Below are 26,605 nucleotides of genomic sequence, written 5' to 3' on the forward strand. Positions count from 1 at the left end.
GCTCACTAAGAATAATATAAATAGACCGTTCCTCCGAAGGTATCAAACACAAATACTATTATTTATCCTATGATTGCATTAATTGTACTCGCACATACTAACTTGAGTGTCAAAGTATCTTTGCAAGTAACCCTCACCTCTGTTATCATTAAGAAGCAATTGTAAACTGAAAAACTTCTAGATATAAAGATTAATCAATAAGAAATATGTAGTCCTATAAAGATCGTATTGACTTTGTAAAAACAAGTTTAACATTGTTTTGAAAAACTTTTTTAATAAATACAACATTAATACACATATTTAATATTTTATAAGTTACATATAAAGATAACTTTAAAGAACTTATCATAAAAACTATTTTGATTTCTTAAATTACTTTTTGCAATAATTAGTCTCGTATAGCTAAAATGAGTAGTCTAATAGTTTGAAATTTCTTTTACCAAAATTAAATGTTTTCACATAACATTTATGAAAATTTAATAAGAACTTGCATGATAGAATTATTAATGTAACACTTTATGTTTTTATACTAGTACACCACAATCTAGGTTACATCTAGTTTTTCTTTATAAATTATAAAGGATTCTACTAATCAAATTGATTACAAGTATTTATATATTGTCACTTCTGACTCACTCGAAAATACAAGGTCACTTTTGGCTATTATCTTTTTATCTCCACCTGAGATAAAACATGAGTACATCACATCACTATTGGCTAAGTACACAAAGTCACTTCTAACAATACAATAAAAGTTGCTTAAAGATTACAAAGAAACTCCCACCTATGTATAAAAGACTAACATCAATGAAGGATTTACCAAAAAAGTTTTCTTTCTTAAATTCATCTAATAAACGATCTCATAATTTAATGCTTAGAAGTTTTTTTTTTTTCATGGAATGAATTTAATTCACAAAATCACACTTGGGGTATTAATATTTTATGCATTGAATAACTTCTACTTATAAATGTCTAATTAAATAGTGAAGCTTGTATGCTTATTTTTGTATCCTTTTGCTAGTGCTTTTTAGAGCATAGTTTAATTTACATTGACACATTTTATTTATAGTACTCAACATTTAAGACACAAAATAGCCTTCTCCTTGTAAGTCCCTTTGTAGTACTAACATCACCAAAAAAGAGCATGCAAACTCAAGGTTGGTATATTGTGTCAGTATCATCTTTGGGATGCGTGAGTCAACATTCATGAAGTAGCAATTCAAATTACATCTTGTGAAAATCATATGTTAACTTTGTCTACTTCACTCACTTGTTCTTGTCGTTTATGTTAAGCCATAAACAATTTTTTATGATAAGACTTAAGTCTTAACATGTATGCCATGCAAAACATATCCACGTTTTGATGATAACAAATAATAACATGTTTTAAAGTATTTAACAATTTACTTGAGTGTGGAATAGGAATTAGACAAAGTCTTACCTAGTGTAAGATGCGTGAATATATTATGAATATGATGACTTTGAAGATTGGACAAAAATAATAGAAGCATATCAAGAGTAGATGAAGTCTCCAAGCAAGACGAAGTGCATAACAAAGACTCAATTTGCTTAAACCGTTAGATGCTCATCTTTATAAAATGAAAACATATGAGATGCAAGACAAAGACAATAATAGGACGTTGTCTACATGAAGTCTTAGAAGAAGACATAAGACGCAATCAAGTTGAAGACTCAGAAGACGTAAGATGTTCTAAACCTTAGATGTATTATGCACATGTTCAACACAAGGCACATTGCAAATTGTGAGACATCTATTTTTTTCTTAAGAAGACATCCCGCAAATGTTTCAGAAATAGTGCACCTATCATTTGAGTTTGTATACTCAAATTGGTATTGTAAGAATATCAAGAAGTAACCAAAAAAATTATTGTCCTTTCTGTCATACTTTTAGTATGACAAAAAATGTCGGCTTAAAGTCAAATATATTCTAAGGAAATATTAACACAAATACAAATACTTGAATCAGGTTAAGAAAAAACGCACAAAAACTTCAACCATTGAATTTATGATGTCTATGAAGAAAAACATTTACATGTAAATACAACTCATGAAATGGGTAAATATTGCATATAAAGAGAAGTTCTACCCAGGTACTAATTGATTTAAATATTATATATTTTAAAAATTGTAAAATAAAATTTTAAAATAATTTAATGTAAACAATTTTTTTTAAAATATAAAAAAAATCATTATAAAATTTAAAAAATAAAAAATATATTTTATTTATTATTTTAATTATTTATTTAAAAATGAAATTATAATAAAACATTAAGTATTTAATTGATTTTGAGTTTACCCACAATCTAGTATATTTTAATATAAATCTATCCAACATTTGTAAGAAATATTAAAAAACAATATCACTTTTGGTCCTAATATTTTTTTTATAATTATTCAATGTAATTTTGTTAGAGTGATTCAATTTGATCTTTCTCATTAAATTGACTTAACGTAATTAAGAGATAAAAATTGACTTGGAAAATGGTGTCATTCAAATCAAAATTTTAAATAAACAATAAAAGTTGAATACCCAAAAAAGAAAGTAAGTCTATGATAAGGTGGAAAAGTAGTGTCCCCAAAGTCAGGTGTTGTGTGCTTTCTGTATTCTTTTGGGTCAGAATAAATAAACACATTCTCTTTGAAATTAAAATTAAAATTATTACTTATTTGTTGAGAATCTCTAATGAAATTAAGATGAAATATTAAAGAAGAAAGATGTAGAAATGGTGGATGGAACGTTGCAATCAATCACCACCTCATCCAAAAAATTACTGTCTCTACATGAACTCTTGTTTTATTAAATATTTCATCAAATCTTCATTTATTTTTATTTTATGTTACGTCAATTTTTAAATTTCATAACTTTTCTGTTAATACTAACTTATAATAATCATATTTTAATAATGTTATTTTATTTATTTTAATGATACAAGCTTTAATAAAAAAATTATAAAAGTCAGACTTTAAGCTTATAACATTTAAGTATGACCCTAATAAATATGTTATAATATGTGACTAATAAAAACCACAAACATCAAACAGTTTAATATATCCTAACATATAATCAATGGGAACCGTAAATATCAAATAATTTTATAATTAAATATTTTTTTAAAGTAATTTTCTTTACAGATACTTAAGTTTTTTTTTTATAGTTTAAAGTAAATTTATGTTTCGTATTTAAAAGAAAGTTTAATGAAAATACTTCCTATAAAGTCGAATGCATAAGTTTATGTGAATCATGTATAATACTTACTTTTTTTATTCTTATACAAGTATATATTTACGGTAATATATACTATATATAAGTAATAGTAAAATATATGCACTATTAATTATAAAGTTTATAATTTAATATTAAAACAATAAGACTGATACAAATATTTGGCACACTTTCAGTTAATTTTATTTCCCACTAAAAAAAGTCTCACATAACAAATTAAAAATACAAGACTTAATTATTTATTTCCTAAGTTTAGCATTTATTTAGTTTGAGCTGCATTAAGTAAGAAAAACTGAGTCAATAATATTATTAGTAGAGCCATGAATTGCAGGATTTGAAAAGAAAAATCAAAGGGATGAAATTCAGAAGATAGTAACCCATGAGAACAGCAACATTGATTTTTCAGAAGTCAAGCTTAGCAGGATCTATTACAAACCAAAACCTCTTAGTGGTGACTAAGATTTCCCACTCAAAACTTAAAACCCTTTTCCTCTTGTTTTCACTTATTGCTCTCCTAATCTTCACACACACCTTCTTCCACTTTTCTCACCACTTGCCACTTTTGTGCTACCATCATCAAAAGGTTAGTCTGATAAATTGACATACACTCATTTCTCATCTCACTTTCTTGTTCTTATAAATATAATATACAGGGTACTATGATATCTGATATGATTGCTAACTTTTCCCATGCTGAAGAACAGAAACTAAACTTTGGAACCCAAATAATGTCTTCTGATTCTGTTATTCCTCTCCTGGAAACTCCCATCATTGTGAGCATGATTACTGCCATTCTCATAATTATTCCTCTCAAGTCAGTTTATGAGTGTGTTATGTGTATTTGGCAGGTGGGTTTTGGTGGCGTTGGTGTGGATTTTCTGGCAGTAGTGCCATTTTTTCCTAGCCCTGATGCCAAGATCAGAACCACTGAATTCAAGGTTTTTCCTTCTCTAGCTTTCATTCACACTCTTTTCTTTCCTCTTTCTTCTATTATTGTTCTTATTACTATTATGGTTATTACTATTATTGATGCTATCACTGTTAGTCTGTTACTATTCTGCCTTTCCAACATCTCAGATTTGTGATAACTTTGAGCACATCAGACCGAGCATCACGATTTAAAATTGAAATGATGTGGTTTTAGTTTCTGGGTCCAGAAACTTTTTGATGTTGACTTTAACATTAAACTAAACTAATTAACCAACTCTAACCACTCACTTTCGGTAGAGTGGACCACTATTTTTTCCTTTTACAACTCAAATAGATTAAATAATTTGCCTTTGTTTATTCATAGTAATGTGATCCTGTTCTCACCTTTAATTATAAAGTGGGGCTAATTTTAATTTAATTGTTGCTGTTTACTTGAGTAGCACCCCTTCTATATATTTTTCAGAATTTTTCTGTTATAACTCAGGAAAAATCCCTGTGGATATCTTTTTTCTTTTATTTTTTAAACATGGGAAACTGTTATTTTTTATTTTTTTAAATTACTTCTCCAGAATGATCACTTCCTAACTGTAGTAATGTGATGACAAGGATGAGTAATGTTTGTTTGTGATTTTTGGTTTGGCAGGTCCAAGGTGGTGGAAACACTGGAAATACTATGACATGTGCTGCTCGTTTGGGCCTAAAGCCAAGAATAATTTCTAAGGTTTCTTGTTTGCTTGATGTTAGTTTATGACAGTGTACAGTACTTAACATCATGATTGTGGTTAATTTCTTGTGTTATGCCATTTGAAATCTCTAGATTTCAGATGATGCTCCGGGTAAGGCTATGCTGGAGGAACTAGAGGCTGAAGGGGTGGATACCTCTTTTTTGGTGGTATGTATATATGTCAATGTTTTTTTTGTTAGTCTGAAGAGCATAGAGTTACAAGCACTTGGATATTCTTCGTCCTACAAAAGGAAAAAGGAAAAAAAAGTAACAGCTTTTTTAGTAAAAACAATTAAACCTTGTATATTATATATATATAAAGCATGTCTTGTGAGAAGTAATTTTAGTTAAATCTAGTCTTTGTCCATCGATTTTGAATGTGCAATAAAGATTGACTCTTCTAATGCTTTATATATGTAGTTGTTGAGTTATAATAAAATACTCTTATTTTTGGTTGCATAACTTGCTACTTGGTCTATAATAGAAGTATGAATAAATTCATGAAAAAAGTTTTAAATGCCACTTTATCCTTTTGTCATTTGAACTTGGCTGTGGGAAGCAAAGCAGTGCTCAACCCAATCTCTATTTTGGGGTGATCTTTGATTTTTCCATTTGTTTCCAGGTCTCGAAGGAAGGGACTTCACCATTTAGCTACATCATTGTTGACAGCCAAACGTATGTGACATGCTTAAACAATTTTTAAACAAGATTTATGCTTATCTTGGCTAAGTCTATACAATTTCTCACTTGATGGGCTTTGAAAAATGAAAGTGTTGACAATGGCATTTATGTAAGCACAAAACTTCAATGCAATTTTTTAACTATTGTACATGTTGTTCTTTATCAGAATTAAAGTTTCACTTTAATCAGCATAATATTTTTTTCCCTCCAAAACATCATACATGGATCAGGTAAAATTCAAATTTTTGAGTTAATTTTGATTGGATAACAACACTAAGAGTATTTTAAAAAATTGCCTTAAAGTTTTGTTCTTTCAACTAAATATCTTTCGAAATAATGATAAAACTAGATTGAAGTTGAGAGGTTAACAGTGACTCAACATTCTTGTTTGTTTATATGTGCAAGTTAATCTCATACTTTACAGAGGACATTTGCAAGATCATGATGGAAATACTGTAGAATGAATGCTATTCATGTGATCTATCTTCATATGAAAGTTTCTTGCCTGATATATTGTCATGGATGCGTAACTTAAATGATTTAAATGACTCCTTGTACCTGAATTGTTCAGGTGTGCAAAATGATTAATCCTAGAAATTTGAACATTCAGGAAAACAAGGACATGTATATTCACTCCAGGATATCCTCCAATGGTCCCAGATGATCTTCACCAGGCAAATTTGTTGTCAGCACTGGATGGTGCAAGAGTGGTCTATTTTGATGCAAGGATGTCTGACAGTGCTCTTGTCATTGCTCAAGAGGTAATTACATCTTAGTTGCTACCTAGTTTGGGTAATGCGAACTTCCGTATAGAATTATTCTCATCAGATTCGTGCTTCGGTCAAAGTTGTGACTGCTATCAATACTTACTCTTAGAGAGGTTACTAATTCAAATGCCAGCAGTGATTGAAAATAACAGATCCTAAGCCTCGTAATTAGGATAGAAAACTTCAAATCCCTTTTTTATATAAAGTATTGTGAAAATACACCTATTTATCTGTCTGTAAATGAATCATTCCTAGACTCACAAATGTTGTCCTTTATGTGATTGCATTTGATATTTGAAGAGAAAGCATTGTGGTGAAACATAAGCTAAATTTAATTATATTTTTCCCTTTCAGGCATTTCGCCAGAATATATCTATCTTAATTGATGCTGAAAGGCCTAGAGAAGGGTTGAACGACCTCCTTGCATTGGCTGATTATGTTGTATGTTCGGAAAATTTTCCAAAGGCAAGTAACTCATAGTATACTATCATGAAGTAGAATCCTAGAATATCATAAATACTCGGGACCTGCGAGTCCTTTTTTGGCTTGCAGATATGTTGTATGATTCTTAGATTCCAACCATCTCATCATTAGATCATGGATTTTCTTTTGCAAATTCAAAATTGAGGCTCTGTCTTTTAGTCAGAAGAATGACCTAGGAAAAGAATTTACATCTTAAAATAAAATGGAAATATGAATTTGTTCCCATCTAACATGTGAATGGACATCCTTGTAGAGTGGAACTGGGGACTTGCTTTAGGACACATCATAATTCATTGCATCATAAAGCATAAAATAAGAGGATTATGTAACATGCATAGTGTATGCATCCCCCCACCCTCTTCCTAAAGGCATCCACCAGACTGTCCCATGGTGGATCTACAATTAGGAATGTGCCTTGACATCTTTCAGAACAGGTGCATAAATTTAGTGAAAATTCCTAAAGATCAGGTCCACCTAAGATGTTCAAAAGGAGCAGGTAAAGGAAAACTGGTAAATCAGTTCAAATAAGAAATAACTAATGAATCAGGGCATGTAACTTGACAATGGTTGACCAGCTGTGTGAGTGAACAACTTGTCACTAACCATTTCCTTCCAAGTCTAACATGTGAATGTGACCATTTTAGGGGCTTGTTTGCTTTGAGAGAATGCTTTATATTTCCATTTTTCTGTTTTTACTTTTAATTACAAAACTTTCACCTTTTGTTTCCTAAGTTCAAAGATTTATACAAGAAACCGTGAAATCGGCTTTCATTATTTTCAGGAATTTTTTCCTAATTCATTCTTTTCAATTTTAAGGTTGAATGTTTGAGCATTATTTTATTTCATATATGGTTCTCTCTTCTACTTGGTTGAACTGTTTGTGTGATATTTCTTTCAACATGAATTCCATTTATGATTTGTGAGTAACAATTTGACAGGCCTGGACAGAGGCATCATCTATTCCAAGAGCACTAGTTTCAATTATTTTAAGATTGCCAAGACTTAAATTTGCAATTGTAACTTTGGGAAAAGATGGCTGCATAATGCTTGAGAAATGTGTAGATGATGGTAAAAATACTTGTTTCCTTCTTGTTTGGGCCTTATCAAGTTGAATTCATATGCAAAAATAGGAAGAAAGTGTAGCATGTGGATAAATCATCTTTTTATTTTTTACATTTAATTTCTAACATAACATAAGTTGCAATTGCAATTACTTTCTGGCAGAGAGTTCTCATATAGAAGAAATGGATGCTGACAGCTGTTTGACATCATTAACAAAGAGAAAGGATGATAGCATAGCCATGCCAACCTGCATAGCCTCGGTGATAACCTGCTATTTATTGTTATAATTCTAGAGTGGGCTCTGATTGTGCAATGTCTTATCTTATTTCTTCTAAGATATGATCTTCCATATTTATTACCCACCATTGGACCCTTTAGGGACATGGACTGAACTGCTTCTAATAATCTGTCATATGAAACACTACTAGTACTAGTACAAAGTCATCACTTACACAAGATTAGTCCCTTTTATCAAATGGCCCAGGAGCTTGTCCAACTGGTAGATATGGCTTGTAATATATACATTTTTTAGGTAAAGATTGTCCAGACAAAAAAGAGTCACATTGTAAATGCCCGACATGGGAGAAATTTAATTTAAGTTAGTATTCCTGGGACAAGATAACATTGGTTAACAGAACACTGCAAAAAAAAACTGTGAGACTTTTGCCATGGATAGATGGTATTTTTTTAATGTGATTGCGCACAACTTATCTTGATTGTGGAAAGAGAGTTGATCCTTTGCCAATCAAGACAAGTATAGATCAAAACTTCTTTACATATTGATCAAATCATGGGCAACCTAAAAGTATGAGATGGGATACTTTTTTTGCAAAGACACTTTGATTCAAATGTCATGGAACTTCAAATATTTTAGCATTCTATTAATTGAGGTTAAAAATTTCTATACTTATAAGACCATTTTTCATAATTCTGATTTAGGGTAAATGTTGGCTAAACAATGTTTGGTTGCATTATATTCATGTAAAAATCCACCTGGATTGATCTTTTTGCTTAATCCTCCCAGTCAGTTACAAAATTAAGAGCCGAAGGGATAGGATCTGTTTGTGGGAGGTTGTATTATGGGACAGCTGAAAAGATTCCACCATCAGAGCTTATTGATACAACAGGTGCCGGGGATGCATTTACAGGAGCTGTTTTATATGGTACTTGCAACCTCTTCATATTATCTTTACACATGCTAGCTTGAATTTTCTGATTTTTCCTCTGTGCAGATCCTCAACCCAATTTCACAGATAGAATTACATTGTTCACCATAATTATATTGTATCCATCACTTCAACCTTCTCTAAATTTTGATCATGTTACTATTCAATGGCTTTTCAGTTTTGCTCCTTTGATGCTACAATTTCAGAATTTACGTAGTTGTTATTTTATCTGCAGCAATCTGTGCCAACTTACCTCCAGAGAAAATGTTGCCATTTGCTTCTTATGTGGTAAGCAAGAAACAGGATGGCTTAATTTTGGATTGCAATGCAATCGATGTTAGCACATACAAAAAGTTGTTACAGAAATACACAACATTAAAGAAACACACTTCTATTGTTTCTTTATACTTTTCTATAATCAACTGAATTGGAAATTTGGAGATAATCAAGGTTGCTTTTGATGCTAATTACAGGCAGCTGCCAAATGTAGAGCCCTTGGAGCTCGAGCTGGTCTTCCATACGGCACCAATCCATACCTGACATCCTTTACTGAGTATAGAGTGCTAGAAAATCCATCTAAATCCTAGATTAATCATGTTACAACAAGGCTTCAGGATAGAAATTTTTCTGCTGCATTCCAGTTTATAATTAATCTTTTAGCTCAAATGTGTGTTTTCGTGTCTTTGGTAGCTAATTGTAACAAATTGTATAGATGTTGGTAAAAATGTGTGTCAAATTCTAATTACTCAGTTTTGTTTTTTACAATAAAGTATTTTTCTTTATCATATTTATCTGGTTTGATATAATAATTGTTTTGATAAAATCATTTGTTATAATTTAATATTTGTTATCTTATTAGAGATTATGATAATGAGAATTAAGTCTTTTATAATTATAATCTAAATTGTTCTTAATCATAAGATTATTATGAAAAAAATAATAATAATAATCCAGATAGATCATTGGATGAATATTAATCAATTTTGTTAAAATCGTGAGTAAACATTGGATCGAGGGAGGTGTGAATTGTTATGGTTGTTTCTTTCTACACTTCCATAACTTTTTTAACATCCCATACTTTTTAAAATACTAAAAATAATTTGTATTGTATTGGTGTTTTTCATTTCAGAATAGGTGATTTAGAAAAACTTCGAATTATAGAATTCAGGAGATATTTCTAGATTGGAAATATTTTATGGATTCTATAATCCAGAAGGAGTTTCTTTAAAAAAAGTACATTCCTAATTATATATAGGATCTAAAAGGTGTTTTTAGATTACAAAATCTGAAAAGTATTTTCAAATTCGGAAATACCTTATGGATTTTGTAATCAAAAATGCACTTTTTTTAAGAAAAAATATTTTGGATCATATAATCAGAAGATATTTTCGAATTTCAAATTATACAATTCAGAAGATGTAAATAGAAAAAAAAATATTTTTACATTGTAGAATTCATAATGTATTTTTTAAAGACAAAATGGTCTTTTATGGAGGTGCAGGAAGAAACAACCATTGTTACAAGATCACTCTGAAACTCATTGAATCATGGGATTGTGTGTCACTTCAATCCTTATGATCTTGTGCAACTAGGGTTAGATGACCCATTATTGACTAAGGTTGTTTATCCCTGCACCATATCATTTAAAACATGTATCCAACATAAATTTTAAAACCCAAAATTGTCCTTATCTTTTTTGAAATGCTACAAATGAGTGTTGTGTTACTGTGGTGTGCGTTTTGAAGCTCTTATCTTTTTTTAAATGCTACAGAGGAGTGTTGTGTTACTGTGGTGTGCGTTTTGAAGCCTTTATCTTTTTTGAAATACTACAGAGGAGTGTTGTGTTACTGTGGTGTGTGTTTTGAATGGAAGTGGTGGTGGTGTAGTGAGTTGCAACAGTGATAATGGTGTAGTGATTTTTTTTTGCAACAGTGGCAATGGTGCTCACTGGAACTTTTCCTCCAGCTCAGTGGTTCATACAGTGTTCTTCAATGCGTATGGGTTGGGTGCAAATGCAGTGTTGTTGGGTGCCTCAATAAAAGTAGAGTTTTATATCATTAAGGGCAAATAAGTCTTTTCAAATAATATTATTGGGTGCAGTCTTAATTGATATGGTGCAGGGAGAATCTGCCATTGACTAAATGACCTGATCCAACCTAAAAACAAGACTCAACACTCATCACCCTTTTTCTCTAGGGTTCCCATTGCATTAAAAAACGAAGAAAATCCACGAGAGTTCTTACTTCTTTTTGTTGTTTAGGGTATAAGGGTTTTTTTTCTTGTTAGAGTTCTCAATTTTATTTTGATTTAAGAAAAATGACATCAAGTGGTTTAGGTAACGTTTAATTTTTTGATATAGAGCATAACCTAAGTTGATTGTCGATGACGCGTATTTATTGTATTCAATAATTAATATTCTTTCTAAACAGATTAATTTGAAGGTGGAGGTTTTTAGAATTGAAACACAAACAAAGGTTAACAATTGAATAAAATTGAAAACAAAAGTTTGTTCACATATTCAAGATTGATACAATTATTCTTATCATAAATCTCTAAATATTTATATCCATATTTAAACAATTAACCAATTCAATTAATTAATTCAATCCTCCAAACATTAAAAATTAAAATTTAATTGAAAACAAAAGGTAAATCATAGATTCAAGATTCAAACCATTCTTCTTATCATAGTTATCTGAATATTCATATTCATATTCGAACAATTAACTAGTTAAATTAATTAATTAAGTCAAAGAAATTTCATTGAAACAAATATACAAATCAAATCAAAATATCATTCAATATAATTTGTATTTAATCATCAAATAAAAATTCAATTGATTCTTAATTTCTAAAATCATAAATGTAATGTGTTCGACTTTATCAATTCAGTCACTCGTACAAAATTTAGAAGTAGTTGTTCTTTCAAGGTCGGATGTTTCTTACACGTCTTCTTCTCGACCTTCAACTTCTCGAGTTTGCAGGTCTTTGCCTTCCAATATCTTCTCAGTGTCGACAAATGTACCTTCAATTATAACATTCAAGTAAGTAGGGGTTCGAATTAAGAATGCAAGTATTAGGATCAGAGTTACATATTACCTTTAATCTTAGACAACGATATTGTTGGATCTTTAGTTGTACGGGTAGTTAAACTGGGACCAATAGAGTCCAATTGTTTCTTAATCATGATTTGTGTGTGTTTATTGTGTGGTAATTCCTAATGATGATGTTGTTAATCACTGTGTTACCAGTGAAAATAATTATAGAAAAATGTCGATATGTGAAGTACCGATACATTTATTAAAGACTCGTGACCTATTTGGCAACTCGATAGTGCATAAATGAATGACAACTCGATAGTGCATAAATGAATGAGTTAAATTTATTTCAAATGATATTTTTTGTAAATATCAATGACATGAAAATTTTGAAAGAAATAAGCAATATAATATGTCCTTTTGCAAGATAGAAGAAACTAACAGCCACTTACTTCTCTACTGCAAAATTACTTAAAGAATCTGGGAATAAGTGCTCTTCTGTCTAAATCTAAAAACTCAACAAGAACTCTATAAATCTTGTATGAACCCTACAAAAACTCAACAAGTAATTGGTTGGTTCCTTAAGAACGCAACATGGATGTTTGTAGAAACACCTCTCTTAAGAACTTAGGTTGTTCTAACCTAGATTGGCTTCTTATGAACCTTTTATCGAGGATATAGATTATTTTACTAACAAAATTTTGTCCATAAAACTTTTAATATGAGACACACAATTAAGGATGCACTTTGAATACTTTAATAATGTGAAACACCTCCTGATTTTTGAACAATTGAAAATTATTTATATAATTGATTGTCAAAAACTAAAAAATATAATTAAAGTTTATCTTTAAAGAGATTCTTCTTATAAAATGAAAAGTGAAACTAAAACGGATAACAAAATTATTAAATAGTAACTAAATTTAAAAATAAAATATAAATAATTATTATATTAAGAAAATTAGATATTATTTTAGAAATTAAAAAATTATATGAAATTAATTATGAAAATTTTAGATACTAATATTTTATATTTAAAATTATTTTTATTTAGATACTAATTTAGAATTTACTAAAATTAGTTTATTTAGATATTAATTTAAAAAAAATATTTTATAAATTTTTATTGTAAATAAAAATTATTTTAGATATTAATAATTTTTTAATCTTTAATTTAATTAAATAATAATTAATATTTTGGTCTCTATAATTAATTTTTATTTAATATAGTGTATGTTTTAGAAAAAAAAATACACCAGAATCGATGAACAACATACCTAAGTGATAAAAAATCATATTATAAAATGAAGAAATTATACAGATTTAATTTATTTTACAAAAAACTTGTTCCAAAGAGTTTTACTTTCAAAAGATAATTTTTGAAATAAATAAAATGGCATAATAGAAATATGAAACATAAATAAAGAAATGAAATATTTATTTAAGGCAAAATATGAAGCAAAGGAAAAAGAAAATGGTAGGTTGAAATAGAAGTAAAGTTGATGAAGTTCGTTGAATCTGGCGCCACCACCACTCACTCGCTCACTCACTCGCAAACCAGAAGATGTGGAACCTCTGCACTGTTGTTTCAAATGCTTCTTCAACCTTCACATTCAGCGATCAACCTCACCCACTTCTCAACTTCTTCAATGTAACTCACTCTCTCTCTCTTCTCTAATTCTCTAACTGTTTCTTCCTAATTTCCGCTTTTTGTTTCAATTACTTTGTTTGGGCCAAAGAGAAGGAGAAGGTCTCGCTGCAGGGTCACCATGTCCTCCCATCCTCAAAACGCCGTCGTTGTGAGCTCCCTCTCTCTCTCTCTCTCTCTCTCTCTCTCTCATTCCATTTGAAGCATTGCCGTCAAAATTAGAGAGTTTATTTCTTTAATCTCTACATATGTGTTTGTGTTTGTGTTTGTGTTGTGTGTGCAGGTGGGATGTGGAGGGGTGTCTATCGATTTCTTGGCCACCGTGGCCGCTTACCCTAAGCCAGATGACAAAATCAGAACCACCAATTTGAAGGTACCTTCTTCTTTCACTTATCATGAATACTTTTGTGTTGTGCTAACATTTGGTGGTGGTTTTTCTCAGGTTCAAGGAGGTGGCAATGCTGGAAATGCCTTGACCTGCCTTGCTCGCTTGGGCCTAAACCCAAGGCTTATTTCCAAGGTTGCTTTTATTTATCGTTTATTTATTTAAATAAACTAAAATTTTAATGTTTATGCACTATTAAAATAAAATAGAAAATACACCTTTAATCAATCAGAATCATTGTGGCTATGAATTTTAAGGTAGTTTTTGTATTAGTCAACAGATTTAATATACGTTTTAGTTTGTCATTTGATGAAAGTGTAAAAGCCTTTAAATGATCAATGGGATAATGCACTATTTACTCATGACCCTCTCAGTTTTTTTTTTTTTTGTAAAGAAAGGAATCAATAATATTTAGTGGTTTCAATTTGATACTGATACACACACGGTTGGACAATCATTAGGTTGCTGATGACAGTCAAGGCAGGGGTATAATAGACGAGCTACAAGCTGATGGTGTAGATACATCCTTTATAGTGGTAATTTTTAAGACTTCTGTTTGTAATTTGTAATCCTTGTCAATGTCATTGGATATGAGCAATATTATGATTCCATGGTGATGGTTATTATCTTCTTTTAACTCTTCACCAGGTTGTGTATGTATATGTATGCATACATTTATTTAATTTCAATGCTATTGATACTCTCACTGTTCTCTTTACACTCCTCACTAACTACTTATTGTAATTTCCTCCAGTGTATATTCTGGATTTTGAAATTAAAAGCAGTTAGTGAAGGGTGAGAATAGACAATTGAGAGGGCATCTGCCCTAACTATAGTTTTTTAATACTTTTTCAGTGGATGTATTCCCTGTTATTTGCAGGTGTCTAAGGAGGGAACATCACCATTTACATATATTATTGTCGACAACCAAACGTAATCGTCATTGGCTTATGCATGTGTTACATATCTTGACTTTACTGAGTATATTCATGATCTAAATTCGAAGAGGTTGGGGGATAGACTATGATTTGGGTAGATCTAGTCAAGATCTGGGTCACTGTCATCTGAATGTTTTTAACATAAAATAGTGGACATACTGTTGTACTTCTATTTGCATTGAAGAATAAAAATAGAAGGAAATGAACAGAAGCTGCAAACTTTTCAGTTCTACATGTCTATCGACTATAACTTGCATGTCTCCATTATCTTGTGTTTATCCATATTTGGACACTTGACAATACCCTACACTTGTTTTGACGAACCTTCACTACTTGAATGAGAAAGAAATTGTCCATTAGTTGTAAGAGTACAGAAAAAACTATTTGCTATCATTATTCAATATAAATTGAGATCTTTAATCATTTCTTCTAGTGAGATTTTGATAATTTTAATTGTAATTTGACTCATTTAAAGTGTGATTTTTCAGAAAGACCCGTACTTGTATACATACCCCAGGATATCCTCCAATGATACCAGACAACCTGTCAAAATCAAGTTTGTTATCTGCATTGGATGGAGCTAAAATTGCTTATTTTGACGGCAGGTTGCCGGACACTGCTCTAGTTGTTGCCCAAGAGGTTATCATCTGTACAATTTATTTGCAACTCTGATGCAAACTATAAGGCCTAGTCACATTTCATAGTTGAAGCAACAATAAGGAAAATAGAAGCTAAAGGCTTGAAGCATGCAAAATTTCAAAGAAGCATACACTTGTTGAATCCAAAAAGGGAGAATTTAAGGGGGAGGCGGGTGGAACCAACCAACCTTAGGGAGAGCTTTTTATGTGTATAGTTTTACTAGTTTTGTGAATACTGCTCTAGTTGTTGCCCAAGAGGTTATCATCTTTACAATTTATTTGCAACTCTGATGCAAACTATAAGGCCTAGTCATATTTCATAGTTGAAGCAACAATAAGGAAAATAGAAGTTAAAGGCTTTAAGCATGCAAAATTTCAAAGAAGCATGCACTTGTTGAATCCAAAAAGGGAGAATTTAAGGGGGAGGCGGGTGGAACCAACCAACCAACCTTAGGGAGAGCTTTTTATGTGTATAGTTTTACTAGTTTCGTGAATAGTTCTCTAGTTGTTGCCCAAGAGGTTATCATCTTTACAATTTATTTGCAACTCTGATGCAAACTATAAGGCCTAGTCATATTTCATAGTTGAAGCAACAAAGAGGAAAATAGAAGTTAAAGGCTTTAAGCATGCAAAATTTCAAAGAAGCATGCACTTGTTGAATCCAAAAAGGGAGAATTTAAGGGGGAGGTGGGTGGAACCAACCAACCTTAGGGGGAGCTTTTTATGTGTATAGTTTTACTAGTTTTGTGAATACTGCAAGTAATTTTTATGTAATTTCCCATGGTATTCTTTTACACATTTCTCTCTTTTTCATTTGTTTTCCCCTGCTTGTAAAGGAAGTTGGGGATGGACAAAGAGAGCTTCATCTGAAGAGAAGCAAACAAAATTTCATATTTTTTCAGTGCAGGCAGTTAGAAAGAATATACCCATCTTAATTGATGCAGAAAGGCCAAGGGAAGGGTTGGACGATCTCCTAAAACTAGCTGATTATGTTGTATGCTCAGCGAAGTTTCCAAAAGTAAGTGTGTTTTTTTACTGACAAATGTATAATACTAGATTTTCTCTCATCAATATGTTTTCATGTTCAGAAATGTTGAATTAATGTATTATTTATTTTGTAAAATATGTGATGTCTTATCTCATAAGAAAAGAAAAAACTATTCCCTTCTTTTGTGTGTGTGGCATGCTGATATTGTAATATCGGACATTAGCACGAATGTCATTTCAGTTATCTAATCTGTAAGCTATTCTTTTTGTGATGGTAAAGGGACATTGCTTTCCTGATACCAATGGTAAATATCATTTTCCTTTTCTGGTCGCTTTAACTCTTTTTTTTCATACACATATATTTCCTTTATTTTACTGAAACCTTATTTTTACTCTATTCTGTGGTTGAATTATTAAATAAACATGTACTCTTTTCTGCTGACAGGCATGGACAGAGGCATCTACTGTTCCACAAGCACTTGTTTCTATGCTTTTAATGTTGCCCAACATAAAATTTGTGATTGTCACTTTGGGAAAAGATGGCTGCATAATGCTGGATAGAAGGGTTGATGGTACGTATAGATGATAATGGGCATATTAGTCAGCATGTTTTATTCATTTTTCATGTAAACAGAGTTTTATTTACTGGGCCTTTTCTGGCAGCAGGACCTTCTACGGAAGAAGTGAATGTGGACAGCTTATTGGAATCATTGGAGTTAAAAAGGAATAAGAGTGTATCCACTCCAACCTGCATATCATCAGTAATGTCAACAAAACCCAGAATTCTTTTTCCTCTATTTTGGTTTTAATGAAATCTAACCCCAAGCTTTGTGCCACTGTATGGCGTAGGGTAGGCTACTTGGAACAAATGATGTTGTTGGGCTATATCAAACACCCAGCTTTTAGTAAGAGAAATGTTAGCAACACACTTGTTATTGGCTGAAGTTTATTGAAAATCACAAATTTGTAGGGTTCACTCCTTTTCAATTAATTTTAACTAATACTACTGAGAGTGTTGCTAGCACTTCTCTTTTTTGTAAAAACTATTTACAGTAATGTACTAATGTATTTTGTAAGGGCTTCAAATTTCTCTTAGATGCAAAGCTTGGACAATAACACAGACTTAGGGGCAGACTAAATTCTAAAATTTGTACCATAAGGACATGGAGAATCCTTTCTATTGACATTTTCTTAAGAATTTCCTAAATGAACTTGTCAATAGTTTAACTGGCTATGAACAAGTACAATTTTTTTGTTAAAAGATTTTAAATATTGTGTCTGAGCTGTGTGTCGATGTGTCTGAGTCCAACTTGCAGACACAGCACTAAATGGTGTGTTTATACTATATGAGGTCTTTCTCTAGCTCTTATTTGGATTATCTTCCATTGAGCCAATTTCAAATCACTGAAGTGAATTGTTGTGTGCACAATTAACACCAGTTTTATAATGCTTAAACCAAGCATTGGTGCATGTTCTTTAGACATTCATTAAGGTGAATATGTTGTCTGACATGAGCTAGACATTTTTTGCAAACCGTTCTGATGATAGCCTCTAAAACTCATTTTTTTATTTCTAGAAATATTAATAAAGCATAGGGGGGTGCCAGAAAACCTTCGCATAGATGACCAAATTTAATAACCCTACATTCATTTGCCAATCTTTGACATGCAAGACTCTGAAACAAGTTTGAGCAACTTGCGTTTAGCCCTGTCACTCTTTGTTTTAGTCTTGGAATTGCGGTGTTCTACTTAACCTCTTCTACATTCTTATTTCTTTATTTTCAGAGTTAATTGTAAATTGATAACTTGAGTGTTACAGATAAATAAAAGTATACTACAGTCATTCAAAGTAAAACCAAGTGACTTGGATCGTTGAGGTTCTAGGAACAGGGATTGTAACTTTAAAAACTCACGTGCTTATTGGGATTTTGTTCAACTTTTTAGTCATACTTTTTTCCCTTTAATTCACCCAGTCAGTGGCAAAATTGAAGGCAGAGGGGATAGGAACAGTTAGTGGGAAGTTATATGTTGGAACAGCCGAAAGTATTCCACCATCAGAGCTCGTTGATACCACTGGTGCTGGGGATGCTTTTATTGGGGCTGTAATCTATGGTAAGTTCTACAGCTTTGCTGAATCTTTTCCTTATAGTCTTTGGCAAGGCCATTATATCAGAATGTGCGACTTGCGTATAAACTTCCACGTCTTATATGTTTATACTTCCTCACAACCGTATTTAACTTCTCTGAATACACCATGAGATCTGTTCTGTGCTTATTATTTTCAGCTATCTGTGCCAAGTTTACACCAGAGACAATGCTATCCTTTGCTGCTAATGTGGTATGTGGTCTTATACAAATACAATGTGTTATATGCATGGCTTATTTTGTACTTTAATTAGGAAAATGCAAATGGATTGAATCTATTGAACTAAAGCATTTTTTTTATAACTCGATTGGATAATTTTTTGCTCACAAATCACTCGAAACTGAATCCTTAGCATTGAGGGAATGGGTTAGGTACAAGAGCTTATTCATTTTATTGCCACTTCAGGCAGGTGCCAAGTGCAGGGATCTAGGAGCACGGAGTGGTCTTCCTTACCGTGCAGATCCACGCTTGGAATCCTTTATATTGGAGAAATTGGGTAGTTCATCTTAACATGTTATAATAGAGACCTTATTCTGTTTCCAAAGCTAGGTTTTCCCTTAGTTATGCAATAGTTTCAAGTATAAATAGCTTGTAATCTTTCATTTCAGATGAGATGTCCTCGTTGGGATATTCGTTGCATAGCCCTAATTTTGTTATCTAAGGAATTTTCTAAGTGAAGATATTTTGTTTACTTCATTCAAATAAGAATTTTACTGAAAAAAAAACAATTGAAAATGTATTCCACTCTATCATATACATTAGAGTTAAAATGCCAAACAAAATGTATTCCACTTCAGGTCTAAGCGAACATAATAATCAACCGTTGGAACACTTGTTGTACCGTTGACAAATATACTAGTAAAAATATTGTTTGCAGGAATTGAAATGGTTAAATATTAGTTTGCCATAAACATTAAATTTGAGATATCCAAAAATTATAATAACAACGAGTAATTGATTTTGTATTATTTCTTATATGTTTTTATTCTTTTCGATTGATGGAAACATTGTAAGCATTTTGAGCTAATTAAGAGTTGTAGAGTTATTTATTCGTAATTTTTTAGGAGTATATTGAACCTAAATCCTCGATTCATTAAGTAATATAATTCGATAAAATTATTAAGAAAAATAATTATCTCAAATGAAAACTAATTAATTGCATTCAATTTTTTAATTATGATAATTTAATTTGTTCTATCTCTAATTGTAAACAGTCTCTAATTTCGGAGTATGAGATTGTTTATAGATAAATAAACAAGTATAAGAGAGATAAAACATCAGGATAATTATAATAAATTAACACACAAAAGATATAAAACTTATAATTCAGGAAACTACGTCAATTCTCTAACTAGAGAATGTTACGCATAATGTAAAACATAAAATTCAATATTAGTTAAACAATTGGATGTATAAAATTAACTTCCAGTCTTTCTATTATGTACAATTATTCACAACCAAAAATCTCTTCTCTCCCGTGTTATTTTGGTTTCTTATAACTCTAATGTTTGTACTTCATATTTCTTCCAAACCATAATTTCTGGTTCTAAACATGAAACAACAAAAATAACAAGGACTGCTTCTTCCTGCACCTACATAACTGCTTGTACCACAACATACTAAATATAAAAAACGTTTTAGATTTATAAAATTCATAAGTTTTTTTAAATTTGAAATAAGTCTATAATTATATAATTCGAATATATTCTGAATTTCATAATTCGAAAATTAATCTCATATCTAAAAAAGACTTATGAATTTCATAATTTGGAAGATCTTATATTAATAAAGACTTTAAATCGGAAGCTAATCCCGTATCTGAAAAAATGACTTTCAAATTACATAATTCTTAATTCAAAAGTTAATCTTATGTATAGAGAAGACTTCTTGATTATCTGATCAAAGCGCTAATCACAAAATACTTCCGGATTACATAATCCAAAAACTAATTACGAATATAGAAAAAAACTTTCAGAAATCCAAAATATTAAAAAAATGATATTTTGGAATATAAAAACTTATGAAGGGGGCAGAAAAAGGTATGGAGTTGCAGGAAAATGCATTAAAAAAACAAGAGTGTTCTATAAAATAAATACAATTTATGATGAAATAAACTAAATAATGCATATAGTAAATAACGGGCATAAAAATCAAAGAATTGGAACATTTGATTATTCGCATAAAATTTCCCCATTACAACGCAAAAAGGCTCATTCTTCTTTTGAAATGGTTCAGAACAAAATACACAACATAGTATATTTTTTTAATATGATATCAATATTGAGCATGAAAATGCCCATTTGAATAAGCAAATGTTCCACGCTTGTTCAGCCAAGAATGCAGTCATATACACATTGCGCACAATTAATTAGCCAGGAACATGTTCATCCTCAATCATGTATAAGGATAACCTTTATTTGAACCACCGAATATGCCCCCTAAAGATTTTGTTTCTCACCAAACGAAGTTCACAATGGAATTAGAAAGACTAATAATAGATCAAAATCCAACAACCAGCAATAAGTAGCATCAACTTTCTCTTACAATAATTTAATTAAAAACATTCTCAAACAACTAGCAAGGTAACATTCCATATAAGAAAACACAACTAAAAACCATCCTCGAAGTGTATAGAGAAAACCTAGTTTGTGATATGTTGGATGATCCCACAAGAGCATCATAATCATAAAGAAATACATTGAGTTTAAAAATAATAATCTCAACAAATCAAAGGTTTTGCATCAAAGGCCTCTCTTACTTCCAATAAATCGGGGCAAAATCTTTTTGTAAGAAGTTCAACCTGCTCAGCAAATGACTTCCCTCCATGCTCTCCAACATATCGCACAATTTCGCTCCACCGTTTTCTACATAGATCACCAGACCTATGCTCAAGAAGATTGTCCCAATCCACCTCCTCCATGCAGCACGCATCCAAATTAAATAAAGCATCGACCAGGCGATAGTCATCAGTATCACTCCATCCACCACTAGCAACCATAGGTGATGTTAAATTTTTATACCACTTTGTGCAGCAGCTAACGACGGTTCTAGAGGTCAACTTCCTAGAAATTGCCTCCCAACCAATATTCTCTCGCAACATACCATGTTTTGATTTTCTATAACCCTGTGAAGCCCTCACACGTAGGTCCAGGTTCACTAAATCGAATAAACTTTGATACTCTTCTTGGGTCCAGTGTCCTTTAGTTAATTTCCTTTGTCTCACTCTACGCCATGCATCCTTTACATGAATTCGGTTTTTGCCCAATGCGTCAGCTACTTGTCTCCAGTTAGCCCCATGTTGTTCCTGGACTTTCAATAAAAATTCAAACTCTTCAGGTTTCCACTTTCGCTGCTCAGCCCTTTCAAACAAAATATGAGCACGAGTATACACACTAGCAAGTGGCCTGTGAGGTAAGGCTGCTGCAATTTCCTTCCAACAACCTCTAACTTCCGGATGAATGCCACAATGGAGAACCATATCTAGGCCTTCATCTCCCAGATCATGAGACTCTATATAATTAAAAACAGACTGTTTAATCATCTCATCTTCTTCGAGTGTAAACCGTTTCCCACGGACTAAACCATCACAACAAACCTCCACTTCATCAGAAAAAGTTACCCGTTTGCGTTTGGATAATCCACTGGGTGAAGGATTAAGAGAGCCATCATTACCTGCCTTGGCTTTCTTCCTTGCCATCATCTTTTTGTCCTTGCTTTTGCTGTCGTCACTCTTTTTTTTCTTCTTACTCTTCTTACCTTCAACTTCATTCCTTTCAAAGACATTATACTTCTCACTTGTGCTTTCTTTACTCAATTTTTTCTTCTTACCTTGGGCATCATCTTCAACTTCATTCTTTTCAAATTCATTATACTCCTTGCTTTTGCCTTCTTCACCTGGTTTTTTTTTCTTCGTTTTCTTACCTTTGGCATCATCTTCACCTTCGTTGTTTTGAAACTCATTATACTCCATACTTTTGCCTTCTTCACTCGGTTTTTTCTTCTTCCTCTTCTTACCTTCGATATAATCTTCACCTCCATTCCTTTCAAAGACATTATACTCCTCACTTGTGCTTTCTTTACTCAATTTTTTCTTCTTACCTTGGGCATCATCTTCAACTTCATTGTTTTCAAATTCATTATACTCCTTACTTTTGCCTTCTTCACTTAGTTTTTTTTTCTTCGTCTTCTTACCTTTGACATCACCTTCCCCTTCGTTTCTTTCAAAGACATTATACTCCTCACTTTTGCTTTCTTTAAATTTTTTCTTCTTCCTCTTCCTACCCTGGGCATCATCTTCACCATCATTGTTTTCAAACTCGTTACACTCCTTACTTTTGCCTTCTTCACTCAGTTTTTCCAACTTCCTCTTCTTACCTTCTACATCACCTTCACCTTCACCTTCACCTTCATTCCTTTCAAGGACTTTAAACTCCTTACTTTTGCTTTCAGTACTCAGATTTTTCTTCTTCCTCTTCTTACCTAGGGCATCATCTTCACCTTCATTGCTTTCAAATTCATTATACTTCTTACTTTTGCCTTCTTCACTCAGTTTTTTCAACTTCCCCTTCTTACCTTCTACATCACCTTCACCTTCATTCCTTTCAAGGACTTTATACTCCTTACTTTTGCTTTCTGTACTCAGTTTTTTCTTCTTCCTCTTCTTACTTTGGGCATCATCTTCACCTTCATTGCTTTCAAATTCATTATACTCCTTACTTTTGCCTTCTTCACTCATTTTTTTCTTCCTCCTCTCCTTCTTCTCCTTTTTGTATTGAGTATCATCTTTATCTTCATCGCTCTTAAATTCATTGTAGTCGTCATGCTGGCTTTCCGCGTCTGATTTCTTCTTCTTCATCACCTTCATATCAAGCACCTGCCTGGACCATAAATTGGATATTAGAGTACCCAATGGTGGTATAAAAAACACTGCATAATACATATAAATAAAACAATTCACGAATCATGACAGAGAAGAACCACAATCTTCTTAATCCAGATTAAATGATTTAATGTTTATCACATCCAGTATACCACAAAACTTATGTAAATCAATGTTCAACGACTTCTGGAAAATAGTTGTCAACCACAGATTTGCAGAAGGTTGCAGATTATTCCAAGTAAAAAGATAAAGATAAGCAGAAACTAAAAAAATGCAAATTCCTTTCAAACTATCACCTCACTCACAAACTTCAATAAACCATAGTCTCAGATCCATTATAACATCACTCAATCAAAACAACTTACACATCCTCTCAAATCCCCGCACATCCACTCCCTCAAATCCCCTCCCCAATCCAAACACACCCTTAAAGTTTAAAAAGAGAGAGAACGAACAACGAAACCCCAAACATAAACTTATTTAGGAATTGAAAACCATAATTTTGTTAGGATTGGAGCGGAAACTGCAAACAAGTTAACACAAGAAAACCGTACCTGCGCCTGGAGGTTTCAGGCGGAGCGCGGCGGCAAGGAGGTGGTCGTCGGGGGAGTGGAGAGTGCGATGAGGGTTTGGAAGGGAAGAAGCAAGGGGCAGCTAGGGTATGCTTTGTGCATTAATCTACATTGCATTTACACATATAAAAGAAAGACACATCAATATTTTTAAATATTTTAATTATTTATAAATAAGCTTTTATTAATATTTTTTAAATATTTATATAACAATAAACAAGTTTTTGTTGTCCAGAAAAATTGCTTGCTTTTAATTTTTTTAATTTAATAATTACTATTTATAATATTTTGTCCATCACATCAAAGTGATGATTTTTAATAGTGTTGTAGAAATTAACAAATATACTAGGTACAATAATAATTAACTCTCTAACATTATCTTTTTAAATGTATGAATATGTTTTTGCGATCAAGAAAATAAATAATATTTTTAAATTACTCTTAAAAGTGTTTGGTTTTTAAATTTTCTAAATCCATAGTGATCATGTATTATTTATATTATTTTGTCAAGTGGTTAAATATCATATGAACATCAAGATATTTTATTCTAACTTTTAATTCGTAAAAATAATATATATTTTAATATATTACTTAATTAAAATTGAATATATTTAAAATTACAATTTTAATATGAATACTAAACAGTTCTACATTTAATATAAAATGTTTCAATTTTAAAAAATCTTATATCATAATATGTAAATTATTTGTTATAAAAAATAAATATAATTCATGTATACAAATATTTATTTATTGTGAATTTAAAAAATATATTATCATGAATTTTTTCTTATAAATTAACATTCAAAAAATATTTGCAGTTATTACTTTATTATTTTAATAGGTTGATTTTATTTTTTAAAATATTATTTTCATGTTTTTTCTATCTGTGTTGCAAAGGTTCGGCATATATTCTTTACTCCTTTATCATAAACAATAGATAATAAATACGTTTTTCCAATAGTTTAAAAATAAATAAGTTTTTCGTTTTCAAGAAATTAAAATCATTCTTCAAACCGTTGGTTTTTAAATTTTAATTTAATAATGATTCAATATTTATAATATTTGAAAGGTTTATTCTAATTTTTTATTTATAGAAACATATAAATATAGTTTTTAAAAAAATATTTTGCAAAGTTGTTTTTTGATAATTTAATAACACTATTAAGGAATATAAATCATTAAGAAGATTGTGCCATGGAAGGTTGGTACAAACATGAGTAAAAAATCATGTCTAAAAACATAATTGGAAACATTATCTATATTCTTAAAATGTCTATGTCTCCATCTTAATATCTATAACAATTTAAACTTAATTGAAGATAATTTTCTATGATTGTTTCATTTGTCATAACAATCAATAAATCATATGGTCAACTATTTACACCAATATATATAACCATGATCAAATATATGTAATAGTCTCACAAATCAAAAGAAAATGTGATTTGAAGATATTAATTCACTAAGAGACAATAAAAAAACTAAAAATAACTAGCCATAAAAAAAATTTAAGATCTATGATAACTAGGTCTCCTTATAATATATTATGAAATGCAGATTCATTTTAAAATTAATTCATAGTATTGTAGAAATCTCTTTAAAATATCTTGTATGTGGATTAAATATGGTAGAAATTAACATACATAGTTAAAGAATATATTATTTTTGTTTTCTTCTCATTGCACTTGTTTTATATTTATTCTTCTTAGATAACGTCGAGTAAAATCAAAGGTTTTGATATCACACTCTTTTAACATTATGTGTATGTGTTAGTTAATTAAAATATTTTTAATGAATTATAATGTACACAAATATGTGATTTAAAAAAAATCATACTTTACTTGAAATTTCATGCTTGAATTAAGTAATTTTAGGAATAATGATTCACTATTGTTTCACTATTTTCTTTTTTATTGATAATTTTTTTAACAATATAATGGGTGTTATCAAAATAAACGTTCAGGTCTCATTTTAAAAAAATAATTTTGGCAATCAAATCTTAAAATTAAATAAGTTAAAGAAATAGAATTAAAAAGTTACATATCTTATCTTGATTTATAATTTTTATTCGTAGGAGTAAAATACTACCAGAAATCTATTTATATACAAATATAGTGTATGAAAATTATAAAGTGAATTATTTTTAATTTAGTATCAGAGTTTGAATTTTCTTTTTCTTTTTCTCTAAATTATTGGAGAACTTAGTTGTCAATTTCAATGTTAGTTTAGTGTGAAGGTGTGTTTAAGGTATACATTGTCCTAAAATAATCTAACTATAATGTATAATGTATGATCACAACTAATGGAGATACATA

The 26,605-nt window shown here is 30.8% G+C and overlaps 3 protein-coding genes across 22 annotated transcripts; 2 read left to right on the forward strand and 1 right to left on the reverse strand.

The window, feature by feature from the left end:
* The first annotated feature begins 3,514 nt into the window (after positions 1-3,514).
* Positions 3,515-9,842, forward strand: LOC137828966 (uncharacterized). 6 transcript variants are annotated; one of them, XM_090304976.1, is made up of 13 exons: positions 3,515-3,827; positions 3,949-4,017; positions 4,093-4,182; positions 4,818-4,895; positions 4,992-5,066; positions 5,521-5,688; positions 6,190-6,340; positions 6,701-6,811; positions 7,768-7,897; positions 8,054-8,151; positions 8,916-9,054; positions 9,293-9,345; positions 9,531-9,842. In XM_090304976.1, the coding sequence occupies exons 6-13, from the start codon at positions 5,663-5,665 to the stop codon at positions 9,642-9,644; spliced, it is 822 nt and encodes a 273-aa protein (XP_090161102.1). In that variant the 5' UTR covers positions 3,515-3,827; positions 3,949-4,017; positions 4,093-4,182; positions 4,818-4,895; positions 4,992-5,066; positions 5,521-5,662; the 3' UTR covers positions 9,645-9,842. The 6 variants fall into 6 exon arrangements, 5 of the variants coding, with proteins under 5 accessions (XP_090161102.1, XP_068491852.1, XP_068491854.1 ...); XM_068635751.2 differs by having other exon boundaries at positions 3,539-3,827; positions 5,521-5,573; XM_068635753.1 differs by having other exon boundaries at positions 3,556-3,827; positions 3,944-4,017; positions 5,521-5,573.
* Positions 9,843-13,530: 3,688 nt separating this feature from the next.
* LOC137828964 (uncharacterized) lies at positions 13,531-19,514 on the forward strand. 14 transcript variants are annotated; one of them, XR_011084002.2, is made up of 14 exons: positions 13,571-13,746; positions 13,835-13,894; positions 14,027-14,116; positions 14,186-14,263; positions 14,590-14,664; positions 15,009-15,061; positions 15,555-15,705; positions 16,612-16,722; positions 17,137-17,263; positions 17,355-17,452; positions 18,510-18,585; positions 18,664-18,802; positions 18,976-19,028; positions 19,242-19,514. XR_011084002.2 is itself a non-coding variant. In XM_068635746.2 (13 exons), the coding sequence occupies exons 1-13, from the start codon at positions 13,660-13,662 to the stop codon at positions 19,344-19,346; spliced, it is 1,227 nt and encodes a 408-aa protein (XP_068491847.1). In that variant the 5' UTR covers positions 13,531-13,659; the 3' UTR covers positions 19,347-19,514. The 14 variants fall into 14 exon arrangements, 9 of the variants coding, with proteins under 9 accessions (XP_068491847.1, XP_090161105.1, XP_068491849.1 ...); XM_068635746.2 differs by lacking the exon at positions 18,510-18,585 and having other exon boundaries at positions 13,531-13,746; XM_090304979.1 differs by lacking the exon at positions 18,510-18,585 and having other exon boundaries at positions 13,567-13,746; positions 14,984-15,061.
* A 1,842-nt stretch (positions 19,515-21,356) lies between these two features.
* LOC137828963 (uncharacterized) lies at positions 21,357-24,430 on the reverse strand. Of its 2 annotated transcripts, none has more exons than XM_068635744.2 (2): positions 24,270-24,430; positions 21,357-23,713 (listed from the first exon to the last, which is right to left on the reverse strand). In XM_068635744.2, the coding sequence occupies exon 2, from the start codon at positions 23,698-23,700 to the stop codon at positions 21,556-21,558; it is 2,145 nt and encodes a 714-aa protein (XP_068491845.2). In that variant the 5' UTR covers positions 23,701-23,713; positions 24,270-24,430; the 3' UTR covers positions 21,357-21,555. The 2 variants fall into 2 exon arrangements, with proteins under 2 accessions (XP_068491845.2, XP_068491846.2); XM_068635745.2 differs by having other exon boundaries at positions 21,357-23,709; positions 24,270-24,427.
* Positions 24,431-26,605: the final 2,175 nt, after the last annotated feature.

Source organism: Phaseolus vulgaris, chromosome 7 (genome assembly GCF_051622355.1).
Source record: "Phaseolus vulgaris cultivar YP4 chromosome 7, ASM5162235v1, whole genome shotgun sequence".
NCBI lineage: Eukaryota > Viridiplantae > Streptophyta > Magnoliopsida > Fabales > Fabaceae > Phaseolus > Phaseolus vulgaris.

What these genes read in the sequence shown, in the direction of transcription:
- LOC137828964 (XM_068635746.2), top strand. Translation starts at nt 13,660, where the DNA reads ATGTGGAACCTCTGCACTGTTGTTTCAAATGCTTCTTCAACCTTCACA. An exon ending in GCTGGATAGAAGGGTTGATG is followed by an intron (nt 17,264 to 17,354) that starts GTACGTATAGAT and finishes CTTTTCTGGCAG; the next exon opens with CAGGACCTTCTACGGAAGAA. An exon ending in TATCCTTTGCTGCTAATGTG is followed by an intron (nt 19,029 to 19,241) that starts GTATGTGGTCTT and finishes TTGCCACTTCAG; the next exon opens with GCAGGTGCCAAGTGCAGGGA.
- LOC137828963 (XM_068635744.2), bottom strand. Translation starts at nt 23,700, where the DNA reads ATGAAGGTGATGAAGAAGAAGAAATCAGACGCGGAAAGCCAGCATGAC.
- LOC137828966 (XM_068635751.2), top strand. Translation starts at nt 3,624, where the DNA reads ATGAGAACAGCAACATTGATTTTTCAGAAGTCAAGCTTAGCAGGATCT. An exon ending in TCCTGGAAACTCCCATCATT is followed by an intron (nt 4,018 to 4,092) that starts GTGAGCATGATT and finishes TGTATTTGGCAG; the next exon opens with GTGGGTTTTGGTGGCGTTGG. An exon ending in TGCCAACCTGCATAGCCTCG is followed by an intron (nt 8,152 to 8,915) that starts GTGATAACCTGC and finishes TAATCCTCCCAG; the next exon opens with TCAGTTACAAAATTAAGAGC.